Raw genomic sequence first — 26,691 nt, forward strand, 5'->3', positions numbered from 1 at the left:
GCAGGCTAACTTATTCGCCATCTCTGGCCTCTTCATAATGCTGGACAAAATGACGCACACCCTCTAAGGACTTTAAAAGCTGATGTTCCCGTTTCCGCAGGGAACTCGTAACTCGGTTGCCATTCTGATTCATTGCACTGCACTACACTATCCAAATTCTAATTCACAGATATTTCACAGCACTTTCACCAAATAAATTGACCGATCGGCTCGACGTTCCACACTGTTACTACGCGAATCGAAATAAACAGTTGCAGCAGGGGAAAACAAGGTAGAAAGCAACCAGCAAAGAAAATCCAGCGAATTCCGAGACTAACTAAAAATCAGGGACACACGTGCCAAGAAAAATACTCGCATAAACGCTTGAATAATTTATTAATCTAGCCAACCAACATGAACCAGACACCACATGCAAGTACGCCATCACAATCATGCACTCTACTCCCTGTATTTTCCGTTGGCTGTCTCCGTCCGATGATCTGCTGCCGGCCAGTCCAATTCTGCGATGTCGTCCGATGTAGCAGAACCGTACACTTCGCGATGGCGCAGCAGCTTTACGATGGCACCGCAGCTTTTTGTTCCGATAGCGCCGCAGCGTCCTTACGATGGCGTCGACCAGTGTCGAAAATGGCGATGCTCTTTTTCCTGCACTATATAATTTGCTTCCAATGCACTTTGGCGGTCTTGAATTGGGGTCACTGCTCTCGTTAAAAGTTCACTGATCGCTTTTGTTTCTGAACTGTTCACCACGTTTTCTGTCTGTTTCGCAAAGTGTCCGAAAACCACTGCACTGATTCACTATCCGATTCGAAGGACCAATGTTCGCGCGCGTAATACCGGGTTCTTCGGACACTTTGAAACTATAATTTTCACCACTGAAACCACTTTATTTGCGCGAACGAAAACTAATTTATTTTACAGAGCGAAAAGACGATCTTATAGTCACGGTGGTTTATTTAATCTGACTGATAGTACATAAAACGGCTGGCCGGCTACCGGGTCAAGCACGATAGCAGAAGGCCTATTCGCACTCGACCATTTACTACCTGCACTCGTGGAGTGAAACAGGCCAAAGGATCCTATGGGAGAAAGCGAGAACGAAAACTAATTAATTTTACAGAGCGAAAAGACGATCTTATAGTCACGGTGGTTTATTTGATCTGACTGATAGTACATGAAACGGCTGGCCGGCTGCCGGGTCAAGCACGATAGCAGAAGGCCTATTCGCACTCGACCATTTACTACCTGCACTCGAGGAGTGAAACAGGCCAAAGGATCCTATGGGAGAAAGCGAGAACGATCTGATCGCAACGTGTGGATCATATTGGGGATGATCAAGTTTCCCTGACTGAACATTTAGTCTCTCGCTCGAACAAAGCCTTCTACAAAACATCTTTCGCTAATTTTAATTTCTTCACATGTTTTTGCTACTTGGGGAGTTCCGCACTAGGTTCCACACGACGCTTTTTTCCCAGGTCTTTGTGAGAAAGACTTTACTCATGAGATTTACGCCAAAAAAGATGTAGACTTCGTGCAGAGAGATACGCGGGTGCAAGTTAGCGTCAAGATAGTGCTGCCGTGATGCCAGAATGTCTGAGTTTTCTACCAACTAACTATAATGTCTTTGTTTTGACTATTACAATACGTTTATAAACATTGATTCTCATGACGAACGTTACAACGATTCTCACCAAACGTAAGGTGATATCATACATTGCCAAAATTTTCGACCCACTAGGCCTCGTTGGTTCAGTTATCGCGTTATCTAAAATGTTCATGAAAGTTGAAGTCCAGCGACCAGAAACCCTATGAATGGGACAAGCCGCTCCCACAGAAACTTCAAGACGATTGGAAGCAATTTCATGCTACACTTTACGCCCTCGATCAACTCCGAACTCCACGGTTTGTTGCACTACTAGCCGCTTCCAGTGTCGAGCTTCACTTTTTCTGCGACGCATCGGAATCCGCATATAGTGCTTGTTGCTTTGTTCATTCCGAGAAAGCAGACGATGTCAAGTCCAGTTACTGACATCGAAATCAAAGGTGGCTCCAATTGCTACAAAGCATTCCATCGCTAGACTTGAGTTATGTGCAGCTGTATTGGCCACCAAGTTGTTTTACAAGGTGACGCATGCCATCAAAATTTCCTCCAAGGTTTTCTTCTGGTCCGACTCGTCTACTGTTCTTCAGTGGCTTAAATCATCACCGAATCGTTGGAAGACGTTCGTAGCCAACCGCGTCTCCACCATACAAAGCTCTACAGAAGGATCTATCTGGCAACATGTGCCGGGTGCAGAGAACCCCGCAGATGAATTATCCCGCGGTCTACAGCCAGCAGAACTTCTAGCAAGATCAAGAAGGTGGAACGGCCCAGTTTGGCTAGCTCTTGCTCCAAGTCATCGACCACACTCAGTTGTTCCCGACGATGAAGCATCCGCCGTCATAGAAGAAGCTCGGAAGGTCGCTCTAGTTTCATTAGCTACATCCACGGCCACCTTTGCTGAACACCTGTTTAACCCGATTCTCCTCGTACACAAAGCTGCGTCGTGTGGTAGCGTATTGTCTGAAGTACATCCGTTCGCTGAGAGCCACGACCAACAATCCACTGGTGAACCATCCAGCGTTCTCACCACAACTGAGTTAACAGCAGCAGACCATGCACTAGCACGCTAAGCCCAAGCCCAGCTTTACTCGGAGAAGTTAGCCGGTCTAAATGTACCATCTAGCCACAATCAAATCCTGAAGTGATCCCCACTAAAATGATTGATTACCTATATATGCAAAGACGGTATCATTCGCGTCGGAGGATGCCTATCGAATGCCGAGGTTCCAGAGAGCATTAAGCATCCGATCGTCATTTCCGCTAAGCACCCACTGGCCGAACTGATAGCCAACCATCACCACAAGATTCTTCTCCATGCTGCTTCGCAATTGACGCTTTCAACAATTCGTCAAAATACTGGATCGTTGGCGCTAGAAACGTGGTTAGTCGCGCATATCATCGATGTATCAAATGTTTCAGACAGAAGCCAAATCTCGTCCAACAAACAACAGCTGATTTGCCCACATGAAGAGTAACGCCGGCACGCCCATTCTCAATTAGTGGCGTTGACTATTGTGGTCCAGTGTTCCTGAAGTCCCCAGTACGTAATTGATCTCCAACCAAAGCGTACATTGCTATCTTTGTCTGTTTTGGCACTAAAGCCGTCCACATTGAGTTGGTCTCCGATCTGTCGACACCAACTTTCGTAGCAGCACTTCGTCGATTCGTCGCTCGTCGCGGTCGTATCTGTGAGCTTCACTCCGACAATGGCACCGCATTCAAAAAAGCAGCTAACAAACTCCACCGCATCTAAGAAATGTTTAAGTCGATAGATGGCGATAGAATTCAAATCCTGACTTGGTGTGGTGAAAACGATATCCAGTGGAAATTTATACCTCCTCGTGCCCCATACTTCGGAGGACTTTTAGAGGCTGTGATAAAGTCCGCCAATGATCTGTTCCAAGAGATCGGCCACGTTAACATTAACCAGGAAGATATGCTAACCCTTCTGGCACAAATCGAAATGTGTCTCAACTCAATACCGTTGACCCCGATCCCAACTGCTCCCATTGACCTCGAAGCTCTAACACCAGGGCATTTTCTGGTTGGCTCCAACTTACAAGCTATACCAGAAATGAGCCTGGCTACCAATTCAGATAATCGTCTGGATGATTGGCAACGCACCCAGAAGCTATTCCACCGTATATAGGCTCGCTGGTATCCAGAATATCTCACACAGCTTCAGTCACGAGCAATAAAGGATTGCAAGTCTGCAATTCAAATAGAAGCTCTGCTACCAATACCTATGCCTTTGGATCCAATCATCGTAGAAACACCAAGAGATGCAGAGACTACAAAGACCGGTAGAGTAGTTCGAAACTAACTCGATGCGCATCTGGAAGGCGATCAGGTGATTATCATTTCAATCCATTCACCGTTCCCTGTTCGTTCTACCGGGTCTTCTCTTGTTTACAGATAGCAAAAGTCGGATCTTCGATCTATGTTCGAGAGCTGTGAATCAAATGCAAACACCTGAGTTTGATTCTGCGATATATAAAAGGTCCTGCTTCGGAAGCATCGTGTTCATCAAGGCGATGCTGACGGATCACGAGATGAAATAAGGGCTTTGAGGAGTTGAAACAGTGCCGCTGTTTCAAGGAGGCCGAGATGATCAGTACACCGTTAATGAGTGTTATATATATATATATATATATATATATATATATATATATATATATATATATATATATATATATATATATATATATATATATATATATATATATATATATATATATATATATATATATATATATATATATATATATATATATATATATATATATATATATATATATATATATATATATATATATATATATATATATATATATATATATATATATATATATCTCGGCCTCCTTGAAACAGCGGCACTGTTTCAACTCCTCAACGCCCTTATTTCATCTCGTGATCCGTCAGCATCGGCTTGATGAACACGATGCTTCCGAAGCAGGACCTTTTATATATCGCAGAATCAAACTCAGGTGTTTGCATTTGATTCACAGCTCTCGAACATAGATCGAAGATCCGACTTTTGCTATCTGTAAACAAGAGAAGACCCGGTAGAACGAACAGGGAACGGTGAATGGATTGAAATGATAATCACCTGATCGCCTTCCAGATGCGCATCGAGTTAGTTTCGAACTACTCTACCGGTCTTTGTAGTCTCTGCATCTCTTGGTGTTTCTACGATGATTGGATCCAAAGGCATAGGTATTGGTAGCAGAGCAATCTTCGCGACTGGTCTCACCACGTTGTCAGCTACTGTAGTCTTTATAGTGACGATGCGGACGACCGTCCTTGGCTGGATAAATCCATTTCGCTGGTGGAAGGTTATCCTACTTGATGACTACGATTCGCCCTACTTCTATTTGAACTGCAGACTTGCAATCCTTTATTGCTCGTGACTGAAGCTGTGTGAGATATTCTGGATACCAGCGAGCCTATATACGGTGGAATAGCTTCTGGGTGCGTTGCCAATCATCCAGACGATTATCTGAATTGGTAGCCAGGCTCATTTCTGGTATAGCTTGTAAGTTGGAGCCAACCAGAAAATGCCCTGGTGTTAGAGCTTCGAGGTCAATGGGAGCAGTTGGGATCGGGGTCAACGGTATTGAGTTGAGACACATTTCGATTTGTGCCAGAAGGGTTAGCATATCTTCCTGGTTAATGTTAACGTGGCCGATCTCTTGGAACAGATCATTGGCGGACTTTATCACAGCCTCTAAAAGTCCTCCGAAGTATGGGGCACGAGGAGGTATAAATTTCCACTGGATATCGTTTTCACCACACCAAGTCAGGATTTGAATTCTATCGCCATCTATCGACTTAAACATTTCTTAGATGCGGTGGAGTTTGTTAGCTGCTTTGAATGCGGTGCCATTGTCGGAGTGAAGCTCACAGATACGACCGCGACGAGCGACGAATCGACGAAGTGCTGCTACGAAAGTTGGTGTCGACAGATCGGAGACCAACTCAATGTGGACGGCTTTAGTGCCAAAACAGACAAAGATAGCAATGTACGCTTTGGTTGGAGATCAATTACGTACTGGGGACTTCAGGAACACTGGACCACAATAGTCAACGCCACTAATTGAGAATGGGCGTGCCGGCGTTACTCTTCATGTGGGCAAATCAGCTGTTGTTTGTTGGACGAGATTTGGTTTCTGTCTGAAACATTTGATACATCGATGATATGCGCGACTAACCACGTTTCTAGCGCCAACGATCCAGTATTTTGACGAATTGTTGAAAGCGTCAATTGCGAAGCAGCATGGAGAAGAATCTTGTGGTGATGGTTGGCTATCAGTTCGGCCAGTGGGTGCTTAGCGGAAATGACGATCGGATGCTTAATGCTCTCTGGAACCTCGGCATTCGATAGGCATCCTCCGACGCGAATGATACCGTCTTTGCATATATAGGTAATCAATCATTTTAGTGGGGATCACTTCAGGATTTGATTGTGGCTAGATGGTACATTTAGACCGGCTAACTTCTCCGAGTAAAGCTGGGCTTGGGCTTAGCGTGCTAGTGCATGGTCTGCTGCTGTTAACTCAGTTGTGGTGAGAACGCTGGATGGTTCACCAGTGGATTGTTGGTCGTGGCTCTCAGCGAACGGATGTACTTCAGACAATACGCTACCACACGACGCAGCTTTGTGTACGAGGAGAATCGGGTTAAACAGGTGTTCAGCAAAGGTGGCCGTGGATGTAGCTAATGAAACTAGAGCGACCTTCCGAGCTTCTTCTATGACGGCGGATGCTTCATCGTCGGGAACAACTGAGTGTGGTCGATGACTTGGAGCAAGAGCTAGCCAAACTGGGCCGTTCCACCTTCTTGATCTTGCTAGAAGTTCTGCTGGCTGTAGACCGCGGGATAATTCATCTGCGGGGTTCTCTGCACCCGGCACATGTTGCCAGATAGATCCTTCTGTAGAGCTTTGTATGGTGGAGACGCGGTTGGCTACGAACGTCTTCCAACGATTCGGTGATGATTTAAGCCACTGAAGAACAGTAGACGAGTCGGACCAGAAGAAAACCTTGGAGGAAATTTTGATGGCATGCGTCACCTTGTAAAACAACTTGGTGGCCAATACAGCTGCACATAACTCAAGTCTAGCGATGGAATGCTTTGTAGCAATTGGAGCCACCTTCGATTTCGATGTCAGTAACTGGACTTGACATCGTCTGCTTTCTCGGAATGAACAAAGCAACAAGCACTATATGCGGATTCCGATGCGTCGCAGAAAAAGTGAAGCTCGACACTGGAAGCGGCTGGTAGTGCAACAAACCGTGGAGTTCGGAGTTGATCGAGGGCGTAAAGTGTAGCATGAAATTGCTTCCAATCGTCTTGAAGTTTCTGTGGGAGCGGCTTGTCCCATTCATAGGGTTTCTGGTCGCTGGACTTCAACTTTCATGAACATTTTAGATAACGCGATAACTGAACCAACGAGGCCTAGTGGGTCGAAAATTTTGGCAATGTATGATATCACCTTACGTTTGGTGAGAATCGTTGTAACGTTCGTCATGAGAATCAATGTTTATAAACGTATTGTAATAGTCAAAACAAAGACATTATAGTTAGTTGGTAGAAAACTCAGACATTCTGGCATCACGGCAGCACTATCTTGACGCTAACTTGCACCCGCGTATCTCTCTGCACGAAGTCTACATCTTTTTTGGCGTAAATCTCATGAGTAAAGTCTTTCTCACAAAGACCTGGGAAAAAAGCGTCGTGTGGAACCTAGTGCGGAACTCCCCAAGTAGCAAAAACATGTGAAGAAATTAAAATTAGCGAAAGATGTTTTGTAGAAGGCTTTGTTCGAGCGAGAGACTAAATGTTCAGTCAGGGAAACTTGATCATCCCCAATATGATCCACACGTTGCGATCAGATCGTTCTCGCTTTCTCCCATAGGATCCTTTGGCCTGTTTCACTCCTCGAGTGCAGGTAGTAAATGGTCGAGTGCGAATAGGCCTTCTGCTATCGTGCTTGACCCGGCAGCCGGCCAGCCGTTTCATGTACTATCAGTCAGATCAAATAAACCACCGTGACTATAAGATCGTCTTTTCGCTCTGTAAAATTAATTAGTTTTCGTTCTCGCTTTCTTCCATAGGATCCTTTGGCCTGTTTCACTCCACGAGTGCAGGTAGTAAATGGTCGAGTGCGAATAGGCCTTCTGCTATCGTGCTTGACTCGGTAGCCGGCCAGCCGTTTTATGTACTATCAGTCAGATTAAATAAACCACCGTGACTATAAGATCGTCTTTTCGCTCTGTAAAATAAATTAGTTTTCGTTCGCGCAAATAAAGTGGTTTCAGTGGTGAAAATTATAGTTTCAAAGTGTCCGAAGAACCCGGTATTACGCGCGCGAACATTGGTCCTTCGAATCGGATAGTGAATCAGTGCAGTGGTTTTCGGACACTTTGCGAAACAGACAGAAAACGTGGTGAACAGTTCAGAAACAAAAGCGATCAGTGAACTTTTAACGAGAGCAGTGACCCCAAAGCAAGACCGCCAAAGTGCATTGGAAGCAAATTATATAGTGCAGGAAAAAGAGCATCGCCATTTTCGACACTGGTCGACGCCATCGTAAGGACGCTGCGGCGCTATCGGAACAAAAAGCTGCGGTGCCATCGTAAAGCTGCTGCGCCATCGCGAAGTGTACGGTTCTGCTACATCGGACGACATCGCAGAATTGGACTGGCCGGCAGCAGATCATCGGACGGAGACAGCCAACGGAAAATACAGGGAGTAGAGTGCATGATTGTGATGGCGTACTTGCATGTGGTGTCTGGTTCATGTTGGTTGGCTAGATTAATAAATTATTCAAGCGTTTATGCGAGTATTTTTCTTGGCACGTGTGTCCCTGATTTTTAGTTAGTCTCGGAATTCGCTGGATTTTCTTTGCTGGTTGCTTTCTACCTTGTTTTCCCCTGCTGCAACTGTTTATTTCGATTCGCGTAGTAACAGTGTGGAACGTCGAGCCGATCGGTCAATTTATTTGGTGAAAGTGCTGTGAAATATCTGTGAATTAGAATTTGGATAGTGTAGTGCAGTGCAATGAATCAGAATGGCAACCGAGTTACGAGTTCCCTGCGGAAACGGGAACATCAGCTTTTTCCTTAGAGGGTGTGCGTCATTTTGTCCAGCATTATGAAGAGGCCAGAGATGGCGAATAAGTTAGCCTGCGAATGCATGGACTGGAGGAGGTTGACAAGGAATATTTCGCAGTTCGTAGTAAACTTGAGTTGTTGGTTGAAGACGCTGAATTGACGAAACACGCCAATTCGGATTCAGACGTGAAGCAAGAGGCATTGGAACATCTGGACAATGAGAACAATCGACTATTGCAGCAATTTGAAGATCATTTCTATGTGCTTAAAGCATCCATGATGACATTGTTGCCGAATTTCTTATCGCCATTACAGTTAGGGGGGCACCAATCATCGATTGCTGGAGATGATGGTTCTGGTACGCACCAAGTAGCGACATTTTCGAAGGTAAAGCTGCCTGAAATCCGTCTGCCGTCATTCAGTGGCAAAATTTTTGAGTGGGTAACCTTCCGCGATTCCTTTCAAAGTATGATTCACAGCAATTCTCAGCTGACTGATATGGATAAGTTTACATATCTGAGGTCGTCGTTGTCTGGTCATGCACTGCAAGAAATCAGTTCAGTAGGATTGTCTACCGTCAATTATATTGTTGCGTGGGAAATATTGAAGAACCGATATGAGAACAAAAAACTCACCGTGAAAGCTCACCTGGGTGCACTTTTTGCCATTGAAGGTCTCAAAAGGGAGAGCTACGAGAAACTCAAACAACTCACTAGCGACTTTGAGAAAACGCCACCAAGTAGCGACATTTTCGAAGGTAAAGCTGCCTGAAATCCGTCTGCCGTCATTCAGTGGCAAAATTTTTGGGTAGGTAACCTTCCGTGATTCCTTTCAAAGTCTGATTCACAGCAATTCTCAGCTGACTGATATGGATAAGTTTACATATCTGAGGTCGTCGTTGTCTGGTGATGCATTGCACGAAATCAGTTCAGTAGTCTGATTCACAGCAATTCTCAGCTGACTGATATGGATAAGTTTACATATCTGAGGTCGTCGTTGTCTGGTGATGCATGGCAAGAAATCAGTTCAGTAGGATTGTCTGCCGCCAATTATATTGTTGCGTGGGAAATATTGGAGAACCGATATGAGAACCTGGGTGCCCTTTTTGCCATTGAAGGTCTCAAAAGGGAGAGCTACGAGAAACTCAATCAACTCATTAGCGACTTTGAGAAAAATCTTCAGATGCTGGACAAGATCGGTCAGAACACTTCGGAGTGGACCACCATTCTGGCTTATGTGGTATGTTCCAAGCTCGATTCCGCTACGCTACGCCAGTGGGAAACTCACCACAACTCGAAGGAAGTTCCCACGTATGCAGCCCTTCTCAGTTTTCTCCGCAACCACTGTGATGTTCTCCAACCAGTCGCTCCTGCAAAATCCCAGACCATCGATTATCGTTCTTCTAAGTCAACCGTCTGTCACACTGTTGTGAAGACGTCGAACAGACATTATGCAGTGAATCGTGGCATCCTCCTTCCCAGTGTGCTTTGTTTCAACGGATGAAGGTTTTGGAGTGCATCGAAGCTGTTGCTAATCACAGGTTGTGTCGCAACTGTCTGCGTCCTGGATACTATTCGAGTTCCTGCGAGAGATGAGTCTATCGTCATTGTCAACAGAAACACCACTCCATGCTACATGGACCACCCAAATCCTCCGTTCCACACTCGCAGCCGAAACTTCTGTCTCAAGACCCACACTTCTGACATACCATGTGAGGCTTACTTGGGTGCTCACCGTTTTCGTACATTGTGAGTCTTACTTTTGTGCTCACCTCTAACGTACCATGTGAGGTTTACTTTTGTGCTGCCACGCCACGAGGTATCAATAGCGAAGTCCCAACATACTAAGGTAAGACTCTCCCATATTGGCATGAGGCAGTCCATATATACGCCTATTCACTCACTCTTCTGCCTTGCTTCGGGGTGGCTGGGTTTACCCCTTACGCGGTTGCCAGTCGCTGCGCCAAACCTGCCTCAGCATGAACAGACCATCCACTCACATTTTTTTGCGCTCGGCCCTTTCCGCTCCAACTAACCAATCACTAGTTAGTCGTGCCCGCCGTCTGCTGCTCGGTGCGCCAGATTCCCTGTAGCCTGCAGGCAATCTGGGTGGTTGCATGTGAGACTGCGTTCCACTACTCCACCGCTTGACACATCCGCTGCATAAGGGTATCAGGGGTTGTGTCCCAGTCACAGACGTCAAGCATTGCTCTCCTTTCAACGTCGAAGCGAGGACATACCAACAGTATGTGCTCGACAGTTTCGTCGACACCTGGGCAGTCAGGGCAGACGGGGACCTCCGCGTGCCTGAACCTGAGGAGGTACCGGAAGCAGCCATGGCCTGACAGGAATTGTGTCAGATGGAAGTGAACTTCCCCATGGGGTCTACCCACCCAGCTCGATATGTTAGGTATCAGCCGGTGGCTCCACCTACCTTTCGAGGAGTTATCCAACTTACACTGCCATCTGGCGACCGAAGCCACCCTGGTGCGCTCGCGGACTCCTCTAATGCCACGCAGCTCAAAGCATCTCCTCATCTTCCCGGATGACCAGCCCGACTGGCTCGCTATCACGCAGGATGCATCGTGTGATACCGTGCGGTTAGCAGATATCACTCTGAGGCACATCACGCGATAGGTGCTCTCCAGTTAACTGGTTACCCTAAGCGCTTTTGACCAGGACGGGCCGCCGTACCTGAGGATAGATACGGCAACGCCTGCCAGTAGCCTACGTCTACTGGCGCACACCTTTGTGCTGTTGGACATCATCCTCGATAATGCCGCAACAGCAGTCGAAGCCTTCTTGCACGTATAGTCGACATGGCTGCCGAAGGTCAGTGATCGCGACTTCTCCCACCTGAATAACTGCATGTTGCGCTGACTTTTTGTCTAATACCGGAATACTCCGGGTACTCAAACTCCCGTGACTCTGGCCACAGATGCGTGCAGTGAACCAAACCAGTTGCATTTGATTTCTTATCAAATTCCGCAACTTTTCATATATAAATTATTATAGAAATCCCGCGGCAACTAATTTAGTGCCTTTGGAAATCAATTTTTGCCTAATACCGGGAGTTCTCCGGGTACTCAAACCCCCCTAGCTCTGGCCACAGATGCGTGCAGTGGACCAAACTAGGTGCGTTTGATTTCTTATCAAATTCCGCAACTTTTCATTAATAAATTATTATAGAAATCCCGCGGCAACTAATTTGGTGCCTCTGGAAATCACTTTTTGCCTAATACCGGGAGTTCTCCGGGTACTCAAACCCCCCTAGCTCTGGCCACAGATGCGTGCAGTGGACCAAACTAGGTGCGTTTGATTTCTTATCAAATTCCGCAACTTTTCATATATAAATTATGATAGGAATCCCGCGGCGACTAATTAAGTGCCTCTGGGGGTCGCTTTTTGCCCACTGTGCAGTGTATGTACAAATATCTTTTAGTTAAATGTACTAAATGATTTTTTACTAACGAAATAACTCAAAATTTGTGTTCTTTGGAGAGTTTTTTAGTTATTCTAATTATTAATCAACCAAATTTATCGTTACTATTGTTCATTTGATACCCCTTAATGTTCTCTATAACTTTTTATTAGACACTTTGTCGATATCTCTTTTCATTTTGCTGCTATTTAATAGTTAACACAGCATGAGCTCGCCACAAATGTAGTGGGTTCGAAATCGTTATTTTTTCATATGAAACGATGTGATAAAAACGATTTTGCGTCGAAACCAAAAGAGATAATTGAATGGAGTCAAAGAAAGAACTGTAGAACTTGCTGAGATGCATTATTTCCATGATAATAATGGTGATGTTTATTATTTACTATTTTAAGAAAATTAACGAAAATGCTAATTATAGCACCAACTTTAAACTAATTTACTTTCAAAAGAATACTAAATTCACTTAACTGAAAGGTATTAATACATTTTTCACTGTAAAATTTTCCTGGCTTTCGAATTAAAAGAAAAAAAGTACAATAAGTGCCAAATTTTTCAATTAGAGCTGGTACTAGTGAAAATGAGATAAAAATATCCAAGTTTAATAACCCAAAATCATGAAAATAAGAAAAGGTAAGTGTATCATGTCAAAGAACGAACTAAGCAGCTCATTAATACTAACAATCTGAATTATTAAAATGATGAGGTTAACTATTAGGATTTTCAAGAAATAAACGAAAAATCGTTTAAAATTGTTTAATTTTCAATAAATTACTTTAAAAAAGCTACTTAAACTCATTAGCTGAAACATGTGAGAGCATCACTCAATGCGAAATTTTCTCACCTTTCGAATGGAACTAAAACATTTAAAATACAAAATATACTTTTAAAGTTAGAGGTATTTTAAGGCAAATAAGTTTTTTACACAAAAAGTTCAATAACTCTGTAACGGTTGAGATTTGATATATATATATATATATATATATATATATATATATATATATATATATATATATATATATATATATATATATATATATATATATATATATATATATATATATATATATATATATATATATATATATATATATATATATATATATATATATATATATATATATAAAATCTTTACTTAAAGGAATTTCTTCAAATTTTTAACCCTTTTTGCCTTTCTCATATATAAAGAATATACAATCACTCTGAAAATCACATTAGGTTGACACCTAATCGCGGTCAATTTTTTTCGACTGACATAAGGTTTCTGGATTTTAACAGGGGCATACATAGGGGTGTATAGAGAGGGGTCCCCCCTTTCGCTGGTCACCCACCCCCCTTTTAAACTCTCCTTAGATCTTTCCTCATTACACCCCCTCAAACCACTACCCCATTCATTCCCCTCTCAATCCCGTCATCTTTATACCACCACTAGGGTAAAAGGGTATAATACGTTCCACCGGGGCAAAGTACCCCTCTTCCATTCCCAGGATTCCTGTATTATCTAAAAAGTAAAAATGATTGATAACAGTATCGTTTCATGAAATCAACGTACTAAGTTAGTTTGGTATATTTAATATGTTGCAAAACAACAATATACACAAAAGTTTCAAAGGAGCTATTTTGATGTAAGTTCCCACTGTTTCCAATAGCATTACAACCAATTAGAAACAGTCGGATTTGATAGAACTATTTTAAGTAGCTTACTAGAATATTATAGTTACTCTCTTAATTTTGGCTTGGCTTAAAACTATGTGTGCGTGTAGAATTATTCATGCATTCACAACAGCTTATCACCGACTAAAACGCCCCACCCATTGTTGTAGGGCATACCTACCGATTGCTATGGGGCATACCATCCTCTTGTTGTGGGGCATATTACACTGTAACCGGGGGCATTTTGCCCTGGGTGAAAGAAAGAACTAGAATTTAGACATCTTTGAAAAATGTTTAATAGGGCATTGCAAAAAAAACTTTTTTTTGAATTCTCAAAGGCCCCCCCTCTCATATTGTGACAAATGTCAAAGTAAGCTCAGATGCCAAATTTCACATCATTTGGACAATTTTAGACCCCCGCCCACTTCGCTTGAAATTTTTTAAAATTGGTACTATGGGAAAATATGGAGGAAAAATACATTAAATGCTATAACTTTCGAAGTAGCAATCAGAAAATTACAATTTATACCTCTTTTGAAAGGAAATAATCTTGGTATTTGAATGAAGAGATATTTGTTTCTTGAAAATGCGGGAAAGTGGGGTACTGGCTCATTTTGACCCCAAAATCCCCTATTTTTAATGATTTTTCTGCTCCGTGATGCAAATCATACATATTTTGTAGTTTTTCTAATGTGAAAAAATCTCAGAAATCGAACGGAACCATTTTGACCTTAGTTCGAATACGAGAAGTTGGGGTTATAGGGCTTTTTGTCAGTCATATTAAATTTTATCATTTTCTCATGCATATATCTCTATTATTCTTCAATCAATTTTCATAAAATGTAACTTATTGAACGTGTAAAATTCTGAGGAATAAAACAAAAATAAAAACGTTAAAGGTAAAATTCAGAAACATCAAACTTTTTGATATTTACTCTACAAATCTAATTTTTTTCATTATTTGTCATAATACCTCAACTTCCCCTATTTTTCCAGGAATGGAACTTTTCTCATGTGATCCCTAAGCATATTTTACACTAAAAGTAGTAAATTAAATAAGAATTTTGTTGTTAAATGGAGTTAATATGTGCGATTTTATGATAAAAATGTGAAATCGACACTATATGTCAGATAATTTGATGTTCCTGAATTTTACCGGTAACGAATCTATTTTTGTTATAATCCTAAGGATTTTCCACGTTCAACAAGGTATAGTTTATGAAAATTGAGTGAAGAATAATAGAGATATATTCACGAGAAAATGATGAAGGTTAGTATTAATGTCAAAAGGCCATTTAACCCCAACTTCTCGTATTCGGACTAAGGTCAAAAGGGTTCCGTTAGATTTCTGAGATTTTTTTACATTATAAAAACTACAAAATATGTATGATTTTCATCACGGAGCAGAAAAAACATTAAAAATAGGGGATTTTGGGGTCAAAATGACCCAGTACCCCACTTTCTCGTATTTTTCTAGAAACAAATATATCTCCATTCAAATACTTAGATTATTTCCTTCCAAAAGAGGTATAAATTTTAATTTTCTGATTGCTACTTCAAAAGTTATAGCATTTAATGTATTTTTCCTCCATATTTTCCCATAGAACCAATTTCAAAAAATTTCAAGCGAAGTGGGCGGGGGTCTAAAATTGTCCAAATGATGTGAAATTTGGCATCTGAGCTTACTTTGACATTTGTCACAATATGAGAGGGGGGCCTTTGAGAATTCAAAAAAAAGTTTTTTTTGCAATGCCCTAGTAAACATGGATTAACAAGTTATAACGCACACGCATGCATAAAAATAAATATCAACGCTTTTTGTGAAACGGGCGATACTTACAAATGTAAACATGTAACTTTTTTCATACATGCGAATGAGGGCTTTGAAACGCAACAAATTAACCTAAAAATTTGGATTCTACGATATTGCAAAAATACAACGGGCGATACTGTATTATTGTTTGTTTATTTAAAGTTTCGCCCTCCACGCTCCATTCAAACAAACAGGGCGATACTTTTTTTGCTAGCAGTTTAGAGGCGAAACTGTTTTTTTTTTCGTATTTTTAGGATTATCAAGCTGATACCAGCTGTAAATAGTAACAATGATCACTATTGAAAAAAATCCGGACGAAATCGGTGGTGTAAAACGGTAGTTATTGTAAAAAACGTAAGGGCGATACTTCAATGCTGATAGGTGGGACCGAAAAAGTAAACAATCGCCAAAAAGGCGATACTATCATTTTGTCAATTTCAATAGCAAAAACAATTAAAATTAATTTAATAATTTCAAATACTTTATGAAATTTTGGGTTTCGATCACTGAATCATGCAATCTAGGATGTAAAAAACACAATAGTTCTTAAATAGGAAATAAAACCAAGACTGGAAATATTCACTGTTGATTTTCCTTGAATGGTATCACTGCTAGTTTCGCCCTTTTCAAGAAAAAGCGTTGATATATTTTTTTCAAACGCAACACTCTTAAGCAGCATACACCGTATTGAATTAAATCCAAACCACCCCACCCACCCACTTTGCAAATCATTCTGTGACACCGTGCTGGTACCCGAAAAATCCGCACATGGCCACCGCTGCCGAAAATGCATAGCATCTACCGCTTATTGTAGTGCCCAGACGCTGCAGCCATGATCTTACCCGTTCGACATAAGAAAAAAAAACTGATTCAAACGTGTACACGTTACCTCTATTTATAAAGTAACCGTATATGGTTTAGTCACTTAGGTGCGAGTGTGTGCAAATGCCAACGTTGCCGAAAATCGATAGCGCTTATTGCTTCGCCCGGAGACGATGTTGCTCGTATGGGATAAGAGCAACAACTGATTTAAACGGACATGCGTCGCTTCTATTTATGACTTTTCGTGCTTCATTGAGCCACTAAGCCGCTCAGCTGACGGCTGTGTCTGAGAAATCTGCCTCACGAATGGTAATTTTCCCGTTTTTCGTGAACTTTTTAATTTTACCAATTTCCAAAAGTCTACTTTTATTGGGGAGATATTAAATTATTACCAATATTTAAGTTAGGTGTTTCTGAATCGGTTGGTGTATGAATGATTAAAATCCATCTAGTAATATCGGAGTTATAAGCGTGCAAACCTTACATAGTTTCGTTACATGGGAGATAGTTTAGATTTTAGAATGACACCTAGCCCCAGATAGTGGAGTAAGACATTTTTAATGTCAAAAATCGGAGTTAGTGTCGGATTCTGATGAGAGGAACACGAAACGCCTCTCCAATAACTAATTTAGTTATAGGTTTTGTGCCCTTTACGCGAAGAAGTGGTTTAAAGCCAATTTCTCTTAGTGGAGAAAAAATAGTTTTTGCCTAAATCAACTGTTTTTGACGCATGTTTTAAAGTTTTTTCGTATTTTTAAAAAAGTAGATGTGCAAAATATTTTATCAAATTGACTAGATGGTGTGATATTGTCTGTATCTAATGCATCCGACAACCATGCACCTGCATTAAGTTTCTTCTTGAAGGAAACGCTTGGCGTTTCATATTTTGCTGGGAGTAGTATCGGAATATTCTGGTTATATAACATGCAGACACGCAATTTCACATATTGTTTATAATATTCATATACTAAATATTAAAAAGCATATATTTCAGTTACGAACCGACTGTTGCTGGCACTATATTTCTGGTAACTATATTGAATATTTTTCAACTATTATTTATAACAATGAAATAACAATGTGTTCTGGACCTTTTTTTGATCGACCACCTATACTACTTTTAGTACTTAACAACATGCCACAGAGCAAAAAAATGGCCCGAAATTTGTAAGTTATTCCACGCTGAACGTCGCTGCGCACGAAGTAGGTTTCTTTTCGACCAAAAAAGAGGTCCAGAAAACCTTTTTTATTTTATTATAAATAAATGTCTAAAAAAGATACAAAATAGTAACTTTTCGGAACGGAAAAAATCTGTATCTTGCGAAAATTTCATTGCTGGTTAGAGGACGATTCAGACGATACATCAGCTTCCGTCAACGTCAACGGAACGTCACCGTTCCGTCAGAAAAAGTTACATGCAGTTAAAAGGAGGCAATCACACACAACATCAACGGCACGGAGCGTTTTCACGTACGGCACGTGTGAACGGGCGCAAGAGAAAAGTATTTAACTTATCTTGACGGAACGGTGACGTTCCGTTGACGGAAGCTGATGTATCGTCTGAGTCGCGCTTAGTTCGTTAAAATCGGTCAAACAGGTCGCCCGTAGTATTTTTTTTATATAAACGGGCTAAATTATCGAGCCATTTCAATTTCGAGCTGCTTACCGAAAATTTTTGAAAGCCTCGTTCACGATTTGCTGTACCCGAAGGTTCACCATATGATTTCCGAGTGGCAGCATGGATTTGTGAAAAAACTCACTTAATAGCGCGCTTGGAAAGCGTCAGCAGGTTGATGCCGTTTATGTTGATCTTGCAAAAGCGTTCGATAGGGTGCCTTATTTGTTAATCGTGGCCAAATTTGAGCGAATGGGACTTCCTGAGTGGTTGACACGGTGGATATTGTCATACCTCACCGAGCGTAGTGCATTTGTGCGCATAGATGAAACGAGATCATCTCCGTTTGTGATAGAGTCGGGTGTGCCTCAGGGAAGTCATTTGGGCCCGCTACTGTTTATTTTATTCGTAAACGATTTATGTTCCGCTATACAGTCTCCTAAGTATATGTTTGCTGATGATCTGAAATTTTTCCGTGTAATTGCGTCGGCAGTCGATTGCTGTGCCATTCAAGCCGATATTGATGTGCTGCTAAATTGGTGTACTCATAACGGCATGGAAGTAAATGTGCAGAAGTGCAATGTGATATCGTTCTGTCGAAACAGGCACGTCATGACATTCGATTATAGAATGGCAGAAAGCAGTATCAACCGAGTTAATACGATAAAGGACCTAGGCATTCTCCTCGATAACAAATTAAATTTCGCACAGAACATTGCAATGACTACAGCTAAGGCCTATGCCGTGCTGGGGTTCATTAAACGAAACACGCAGCAATTCAGTGATATTTATTGCCTAAAAATGCTCTTTTGTGCACTCGTGCGTAGCATCCTGGAGTACGGCGTGCTTGTGTGGGCGCCTTATCATGCTGTGCAAATCAATCGCGTCGAACGAATTCAGCGTCACTTTGTTCGATACGCTCTGCGACTACTGCCATGGAATGATCCTGTTCGACTACCGCCGTATGAACAACGATGCAACCTTCTACGTTTACCGACGCTTGCAAATCGGAGGATAATGCTGTTTGATCTTCTCGGAAACAATGTTGATAGCTTAGAGTTGCTGAGCCAGGTTCGTATCAGCGTACCACCTAGACCTACCAGACGAACTGATTTCTTTCGGACTCCTATGTATCGTACACTTTTTGCTCAGAACAATCCGTTCAATGTGTGCTGTCGTAATTTTAATGATATAGCTAACCTGTATGATTTTAACATAACCAAGACTACTTTTAAACTTAGAATTAGTAATAATTAAGGAACTGTCTGTACGAATACTTCGGAGACCAGTACTAATAAAATAAAAACTTTGAATGTCAATATCATGATTGCGTACTTACTTCAAATTTACCTTTGTATATAATTTTCGTATTTTGTAGTTATGTTGACGTTGTCAATCTCGTCAAAACGATCAAAACATATTAGATGAAAAAAGGACTTAATTAGTTAGAAAATAAACTACTCCTAGTATTACAACCATACCGACATAGAGATTTAAAAATAACACTTCGGAAGCCGCGTCAAGATGCATATTTCGGTAACCGTATGTAGCTCTAGATCGATTTCGCTAGTACCATTTCCTTCGAGAAAGACTTCAATGGAGCTGCATGGTTATCGGATGCTTGTAATACAGGCACCATCTGGTTAATTTGATAAAATATTTTACCCACCCGTATTTTTTAAATATATGAAGAAAATATTTTTAATCCACCTAGTGGTGCGATTGTGTCTTTCTCATGTATCCAAACTATGATTCAATAACTGGTTATGTAGAATACAATTGTGGAAATGCCACGAAAGTCGACGTTAATACACTTTCGACAAAAAAGTATAGTTTTTACTTAGCTTAATTAGCATGAGTTCAATGTTATCTTTATGTGATCATATTTTGAAAAGTAGGGGGAATAGGTTTGGAAGGGGGGGGTAGTAGAGTGAGAGCAGAGGATGCGTCTGAAATTGTTTATCTTATTTCAGTATGGATTGGTTTAAGGGAATGCGGGTGTGAGGATGGTCCCAGGAGGGGAGTGATGAAGAAGGAAGGTATAAGGGTAAGTGAAGGGGCGATGGAACACCCAACTGAATATTATACCTTCCATTTGAGACTTGGATTGAGAAAATCGGTTAGTCATCACCGAATAACCGATGTGGCTTTTATTGTGGAATATGCCCGAAAGCCGGGACTTACAGAATTGTCGATAAAGGACAATATATTCAAAGAATGTTTGATTGGCAATCAGTGATTCGGACCTGCGAATCGAAGTCATTTCAATAGATTTTTAGCCTTAGGTATTACGATTGTAACGGTTTATGTGGGAAATTTCAGTGTGACCATACTAACCAACCTGTAACTTTGGAACCAAAAGTCATTACCGAATGAAATTCAATAGTTGTTAATGGAAGTATCATATCTTTCTTTTGAAATGCAGATGGTGCATTAACCTAGCAATTTGGCCAGCTCCCCGGGGCATCGAAAATCGTCATAGGCTGCCAAAGTGGTTAAAGCTACTTTGATTGGTCATTTATGATCTAGACCCACAAATTAAACTAAAGTTACACCCAATCTAATATGTACCCATTTCATAACTTGGGCATCGTGGTGGTACCAGTTTATATGGGAATTTACTGTGTGACCGCACTCTTCAACCCGTAACTTTGAAACCGGAAGTCCGATCAACTAAAAATTCATTAGCAGATTATGAGAGTGTTATCCCGAGCAAATCCTCATGGGTTCAAACACCACATAGCCCCTTGAAAAGACCTTAAACATGGTCCGTGCCAAAATTCACAACCATCAAGACACCATAAAATGGTCTCAATAACCCATAAATACACCAACATATGGTATTTGATATGGGATCTACCGGACCATGGTGATGGTGTTTTCAGGGGTTGAACCCATTTCAAACACCCATGTCAAGCCCCATGAGCATGGGGGTATTATGGACTTTACGTTTGCTCGGGATACCCTTCATTTGGATCTAAGTTTGTATCGGTTCAGTCAACTCTGAGTAAAATGAGTGACATTAGAAAATACATACTACACAAACATGCAGACATTTTGCGATATCGATGAACTGAGTCGAATGGTATAGGAGACTCGGCCCTCCGGGCCGGGCAGTCATATCCTTTCTGTATTAGGTATTAGAATAGTTTCCGCAGTACACATCCGATCATCCTGAGTGACTGACACGACCAGTTGCATTGTTATTATTATACTTCATTTTAAAAGTTATATTAGAATATTATTTTTGGATTTCGTGTTTATGGGGTTTAATTCGAAAACATGGTAATGATTATTTTAAAAGTTTTTCCCAGTTCTACTACTTTAAAATTATTTTAATAAATTATTTAATATTGATATGATTTTTATTAATCAAGGAAAATATTACCAGGATTTAGCTTTTTTGTTTATTTTTGTGTAATATATGTAATAAACCAAATAAAAAAGCGTCTATCGTATGCATGAAACGGTTAGAGATTTATTGCAATATGTAAAATCAATAAATTTATACTTGAGTGTTTTGAATTTTAACCTTAGGGTCATTTGCCTCAGAGTTCATGTAAGCTTGAAAACGCAAAATATGTCAACATTTAACCTAAACTGGCCTCTACAGAGCAGATGACAACTTTGGTTGGTGAATGAAAAAGCATATTAATGAAGACGTACGGTTTGGCTATGAAAATCCCATCAACTTGAAAGTGAACGATTAAGGGAGGCTTTGCATTTGAATCATGATTGGGTTTGATTGAGCTTAAAGTTGGCATTTGAAAATGAAAATTTGCACCACAGGTTCCGATGAAAGTTCTAGAACAATGCGTTTGCGAAAAATTAACACATCAAAAAATATTATAAGCAACCCGATTTTCAAGAGCCACCCTACCTCAAATCATTAAAAAAAATCCCCAGTAAACGAAATGGCGGCTAGGCGTGTTAAAATACATGCTGGCGAGCGGTAGGCTATTGAAACATTGTTCTAGGCAACCCGCCGTAACTCGCCAGCAACCCACCCTGATAGTGTGGGTCATAGCAACTTAACCATTATACATAGCTTAAAGGTGCCATTTTTTCATTGTTTTACATTTTGAATTTCTTAAAACTAGGGGGTTACACATTTCAATATTATTTTGTTTTATATAATGAAACTAAAAAAAAAACTTTACAGCTAACTTATACATATAAAAGAGGGTATAATATAATATTCGTAAGATTTGGGGGACGGGTCATTTTGTGTGTTCTTTGTATAGTAATTCCCCGAGCAACACCAGTTGTTGACTAGCAGTTTCAGCAACATAATTCGTTACATAAAGGTATATGGCAACCATTATTGCGATGGTATAGCAACCCAAAAAGCGCACGTGTAAAAGCCTTTGCTTATGCAACTAATCGCTGTCGTTGCTTGTTACAAGTGCTGCTTGGGTCACTTTATGATTTTTAGAAGGGAGATTGTAGGAGAAATTAAATATTAACTAAGCGGAACATTTTACAAGCTTATTAACTAGAAATAACTAGAAAGAGTGGTTCAAGATTAAGGGGAATTAATTAGGGCTATTTTAAAGTAGTGGTACTGTTGGGCATTTCTTAACGAGATTAAATATTGATCAACTAAAACTAAGCACTTAAGTTTTGGGAATATATTCAAGGGGAGAAGGGGGTGAAGTCATACATCTGTGTATCAGAGACATGGGAGGGAGAGTGGACAAGGCTGAAGGGGGGGGGGGGGGGGGTTAGATATAAATTTTCAGTTTCCGGCATCAGGAATTAACGGCCAGGATTACAGATTCGAACGGATTGATCAACTAACACTAGAAGATAGGGGGGCACATAAGTTTTGGGAAGATATTCAAGGGGAGAAGGGGTGAAGTCATACATCTGTGTATCAGAGACATGGGAGAGAGGGTGGACAAGGCTGAGGGGGGGGGGATATAAATTTTCAGTTTCCGGCATCAGGAATCAACGACCAGGATTACAGATTCGAACGAATGTATTAAGTATTGGGACGCCGGGCGGTTTTCCTCGAGCCGGCAGGGGTTCCTCCAGACGATTTCGTAGTACGGCTCAGATACGGATCGGGAACACACCGCGCTGCGTGTGTGATGTTGTACTGTAGATCTCGTGTTGTTGGTTCATTCGACAGATGTTTTGTCTCGTCTTGGAGTCGTATCAAACAATCGTTGGGGTACGGTAGGCGGAAGAGGGCACTTCTGGGAATAATAAGAGAAAAGATAGGGGCATTTAAATTTGTATATTGATGGTTTTGAGGAACGTGTATATAAGCGATATGTAGAGAATATCGCGGCTTGCTAGTACATCTCGAACCGGGACATTGGGTGATCTTCCTCGGGCCCGAAGGGAATCGAATAGTTGAGATCTGGCAGAACAGTACTCTGCGCATGCCCAGACAACATGTTCGATTTCGTGATAACCGTTGCCACAAGCGCAGATACCGCTATCCACGAGCCCAATACGCCGGAGATGTGCGTCCAGCGTGTAGTGATTGGACATGAATCGAGACATCACGCGAATGAAATCCCGACCCACATCCATCCCTCTGAACCAAGGTTTAGTCGATACCTTAGGGATTATCGAATGTAGCCACCTTCCCAGTTCACCATTGCTCCATGAAGTTTGCCAACTTTCGAGGGTTCTCTGATGAGTGATACTGAAAAATTCGCTGAAGCTAATTGGTCTTTCATATATGTCTCCTTGTAAAGCGCCCGCCTTAGCTAAAGAGTCCGCTTCTTCATTACCTGGAATGAAGCAATGCGAGGGAACCCAAACTAAGGTAATCTTGTACGATCTTACAGACAAAGCACGCAGGCGCTCCCAGATTTTCCACAGAAAATATGGAATGTGCTTTCTAGGTTTCATTGAACGGAGAGCCTCGATTGAGCTGAGGCTATCCGAGACAATAAAGTAATGATCGATGGGCAAAGTATCAATGATCCCAAGGGTATACTGAATAGCAGCAAGTTCTGCGACGTAAACTGAAGCAGGATCATTGAGTTTGAATGAGGCGGTGAGGTTTTGATTGAATATACCGAAGCCAGTGGAGCCGTCGAGGCTTGACCCGTCGGTGTAAAACATCTTGTTGCAGTCGACTTCTCAAAATTTACTATGAAAGATGCTTGGGATCACTTGCGGACGTATGTGATCCGGGATTCCACGAATCTCGTCTTTCATGGATGTGTCGAAGAATACAGTTGAATCAGAAGCATGAAAGAGATTGACACGGTTGGGATAGTATGAAGAAGGATTGATATTTTGTGCCATGTAATCGAAGTACAAGGACATAAATCGGGTTTGAGAATTGAGCTCGACAAGCCTTTCGAAATTTGCAATTACTAACGGGTTCAAGATATCGCATCGGATGAGCAATCGATATGAGAGTTCCCAAAATCGATTTTTCAGCGGAAGGACGCCCGCCAGCACTTCTAAACTCATCGTATGTGTCGAGTGCATGCAACCCAAAGCAATACGCAAACAACAATATTGGATTCGCTCTAGTTTGATGAAATGTATGTTCGCAGCGGAGCGGAAACAGAAACTCCCGTACTCCATCACCGACAATATTGTTGTTTGGTACAGCCTGATCAGGTCTCCTGGGTGAGCACCCTACCATGTTCCGGTTATTGTACGGAGAAAGTTGATCCTTTGCTGGCACTTCTGTTTCAGATACCTAATGTGACATCCCCAGGTTCCTTTGGAGTCGAACCAGACCCCGATATATTTGAAAGTTGAAACCTGAGCAATAGTTTGACCCATTAATTGAAGCTGTAGTTGCGCTGGTTCACGCTTCCTTGAAAATACGACTAGCTCAGTTTTCTCCGTGGAGAACTCGATACCTAGCTGGAGGGCCCAAGCAGACAAATTGTCCAAGGTATCTTGCAATGGTCCTTGCAGATCGACGGCTTTGGGACCTGTAATAGAGACCACACCGTCATCTGCAAGCTACCTTAGCGTGCAGGAATTGACAAGACATTCGTCAATGTCATTCACGTAAAAGTTATAGAGTAGGGGGCTTAGACATGAGCCCTGGGGAAGACCCATGTAGCTAATTCGTGATGTCGATAAATCACCATGCGAAAAATGCATATGTTTTTCAGACAGCAAGTTTAGCAAAAAGTTGTTTAGAGTCGGTGAAAGACCATGCTGGTGCAGCTTCTCAGAAAGAATTTTGATAGAAACTGAATCAAAAGCCCCCTTTATATCTAGGAAAACTGATGCCATCTGCTCTTTGCTAGCATAAGCCATTTGAATTTCTGTTGAGAGCAACGCAAGACAATCGTTCGTCCCTTTGCCTTTGCGGATACCAAATTGTGTATCTGACAGTAAGCCATTTGCTTCAACACAATTATCGAGGCGAAACAAGATCATTTTCTCGAACAACTTTCGGATACAGGACAGCATTGCAATCGGTCGATACGAGTTGTGGTCGGAGGCTGGTTTTCCTGGTTTTGAATGGCGATGACCTTCACTTGCCTCCAGTCATGAGGGACAATATTACCCTCAAGAAACTTATTAAATAAATTCAACAAGCGTCTCTTGGCAGAGTCTGGCAGATTCTTTAACAAGTTAAATTTGATTCTGTCTGGCCCCGGGGCTTTATTGTTACATGATAAGAGAGCAAGTGAGAACTCCACCATCGAAAACGGTGTTTCGTTCGCGTTATTGTGAGGGGACGCGGCGCGGTAGATCTTCTGTGCCGGGGCGGAATCCGGACAAACCTTCTTGGCTAAATCGAATATCCAACGGTTTGAATATTCCACGCTCTCATTGGTACTGTTTCGGTTTCGTAAGCGCCGGGCCGTACTCCAAAGAGTGCTCATCGATGTTTCTCTCGTTAGTCCGTCGACGAACCGGCGCCAGTAGCTACGTTTTTTGGCTTTTATCAAACTCTTCATGCGCGTTTCCGCCATCGCGTACTGTCGGTAGCTAGCTGGCAGCCCGTCGTCCCGGAAGGTCTTATACGCAGCGGCCTTCTCCGCGTATACGTCTGAGCACTCTTTGTCCCACCATGGATTGGGAGGACGCCCGCGTGAATTCGCGTCTGGTACGCGTTTAGTCTGAGCTTGAATCGCGGTATCGAGAATCAAGCCAGCCAGGAACCCGTACTCTTCCTCCGGAGGAAGCTCTTGTGTCGATTCTACTTTTTCGGATATCGCGGACGCGTAGCTCTTCCAATCAATATTTCGTGTGAGGTCATACGAAACATTGATTGTATTTGGTGGCCCTCGAACCGTTAGCAATAATAATTATGATTGGCAGATGGTCGCTGCCGTGGGGATCAGAGACTACCTTCCACTTGCAATCTAACCGCAGCGATGTCGAGCAGAGGGACAGATCTAAGGCGCTCGGTCGCGCTGGAGGGGCAGGAATCCGTGTCATTTCACCCGTATTCAAAATAGTCATATTGAAGTTGTCGCAAAGCTCATGGAGTAGGGTAGATCGATTATCGTCATGAAGGCAACCCCATGCCGTGCCGTGGGAGTTGAGGTCACCTAAAACTAGCCTCGGTGCGGGGAGGAGTTCCGCAATATCGCAAAGCCGTCGGTGGCTAACTGAGGCTCTAGGGGGATGTAGGTGGAAGCAATGCAAAGGTCTTTGCCTTTAATTCTGGTTTGGCAAGCGACAA

The 26,691-nt window shown here is 41.9% G+C and overlaps 4 protein-coding genes across 5 annotated transcripts in view; 2 read left to right on the top strand and 2 right to left on the bottom strand.

The window, feature by feature from the left end:
* LOC131684352 (protein ovarian tumor locus-like) overlaps window positions 1-26,691 on the bottom strand; it is a 1,641,868-nt gene that overhangs the window by 114,336 nt on the left and 1,500,841 nt on the right. The gene's annotated exons all lie outside the window — the stretch shown is intronic.
* On the top strand, window positions 3,360-3,752 carry LOC131675880 (uncharacterized). The gene has a single exon (XM_058955014.1). The coding sequence runs from the start codon at window positions 3,360-3,362 to the stop codon at window positions 3,750-3,752; it is 393 nt and encodes a 130-aa protein (XP_058810997.1).
* On the bottom strand, window positions 5,050-5,442 carry LOC131675881 (uncharacterized). Its single transcript, XM_058955015.1, has one exon. The coding sequence runs from the start codon at window positions 5,440-5,442 to the stop codon at window positions 5,050-5,052; it is 393 nt and encodes a 130-aa protein (XP_058810998.1).
* Window positions 8,797-9,489, top strand: LOC131675882 (uncharacterized). The gene has a single exon (XM_058955017.1). It carries the CDS (start codon window positions 8,797-8,799, stop codon window positions 9,487-9,489), a length of 693 nt encoding a protein of 230 aa, XP_058811000.1.

Source organism: Topomyia yanbarensis, chromosome 1 (genome assembly GCF_030247195.1).
Source record: "Topomyia yanbarensis strain Yona2022 chromosome 1, ASM3024719v1, whole genome shotgun sequence".
In the NCBI taxonomy this organism is placed as follows: Eukaryota; Metazoa; Arthropoda; class Insecta; order Diptera; family Culicidae; genus Topomyia; species Topomyia yanbarensis.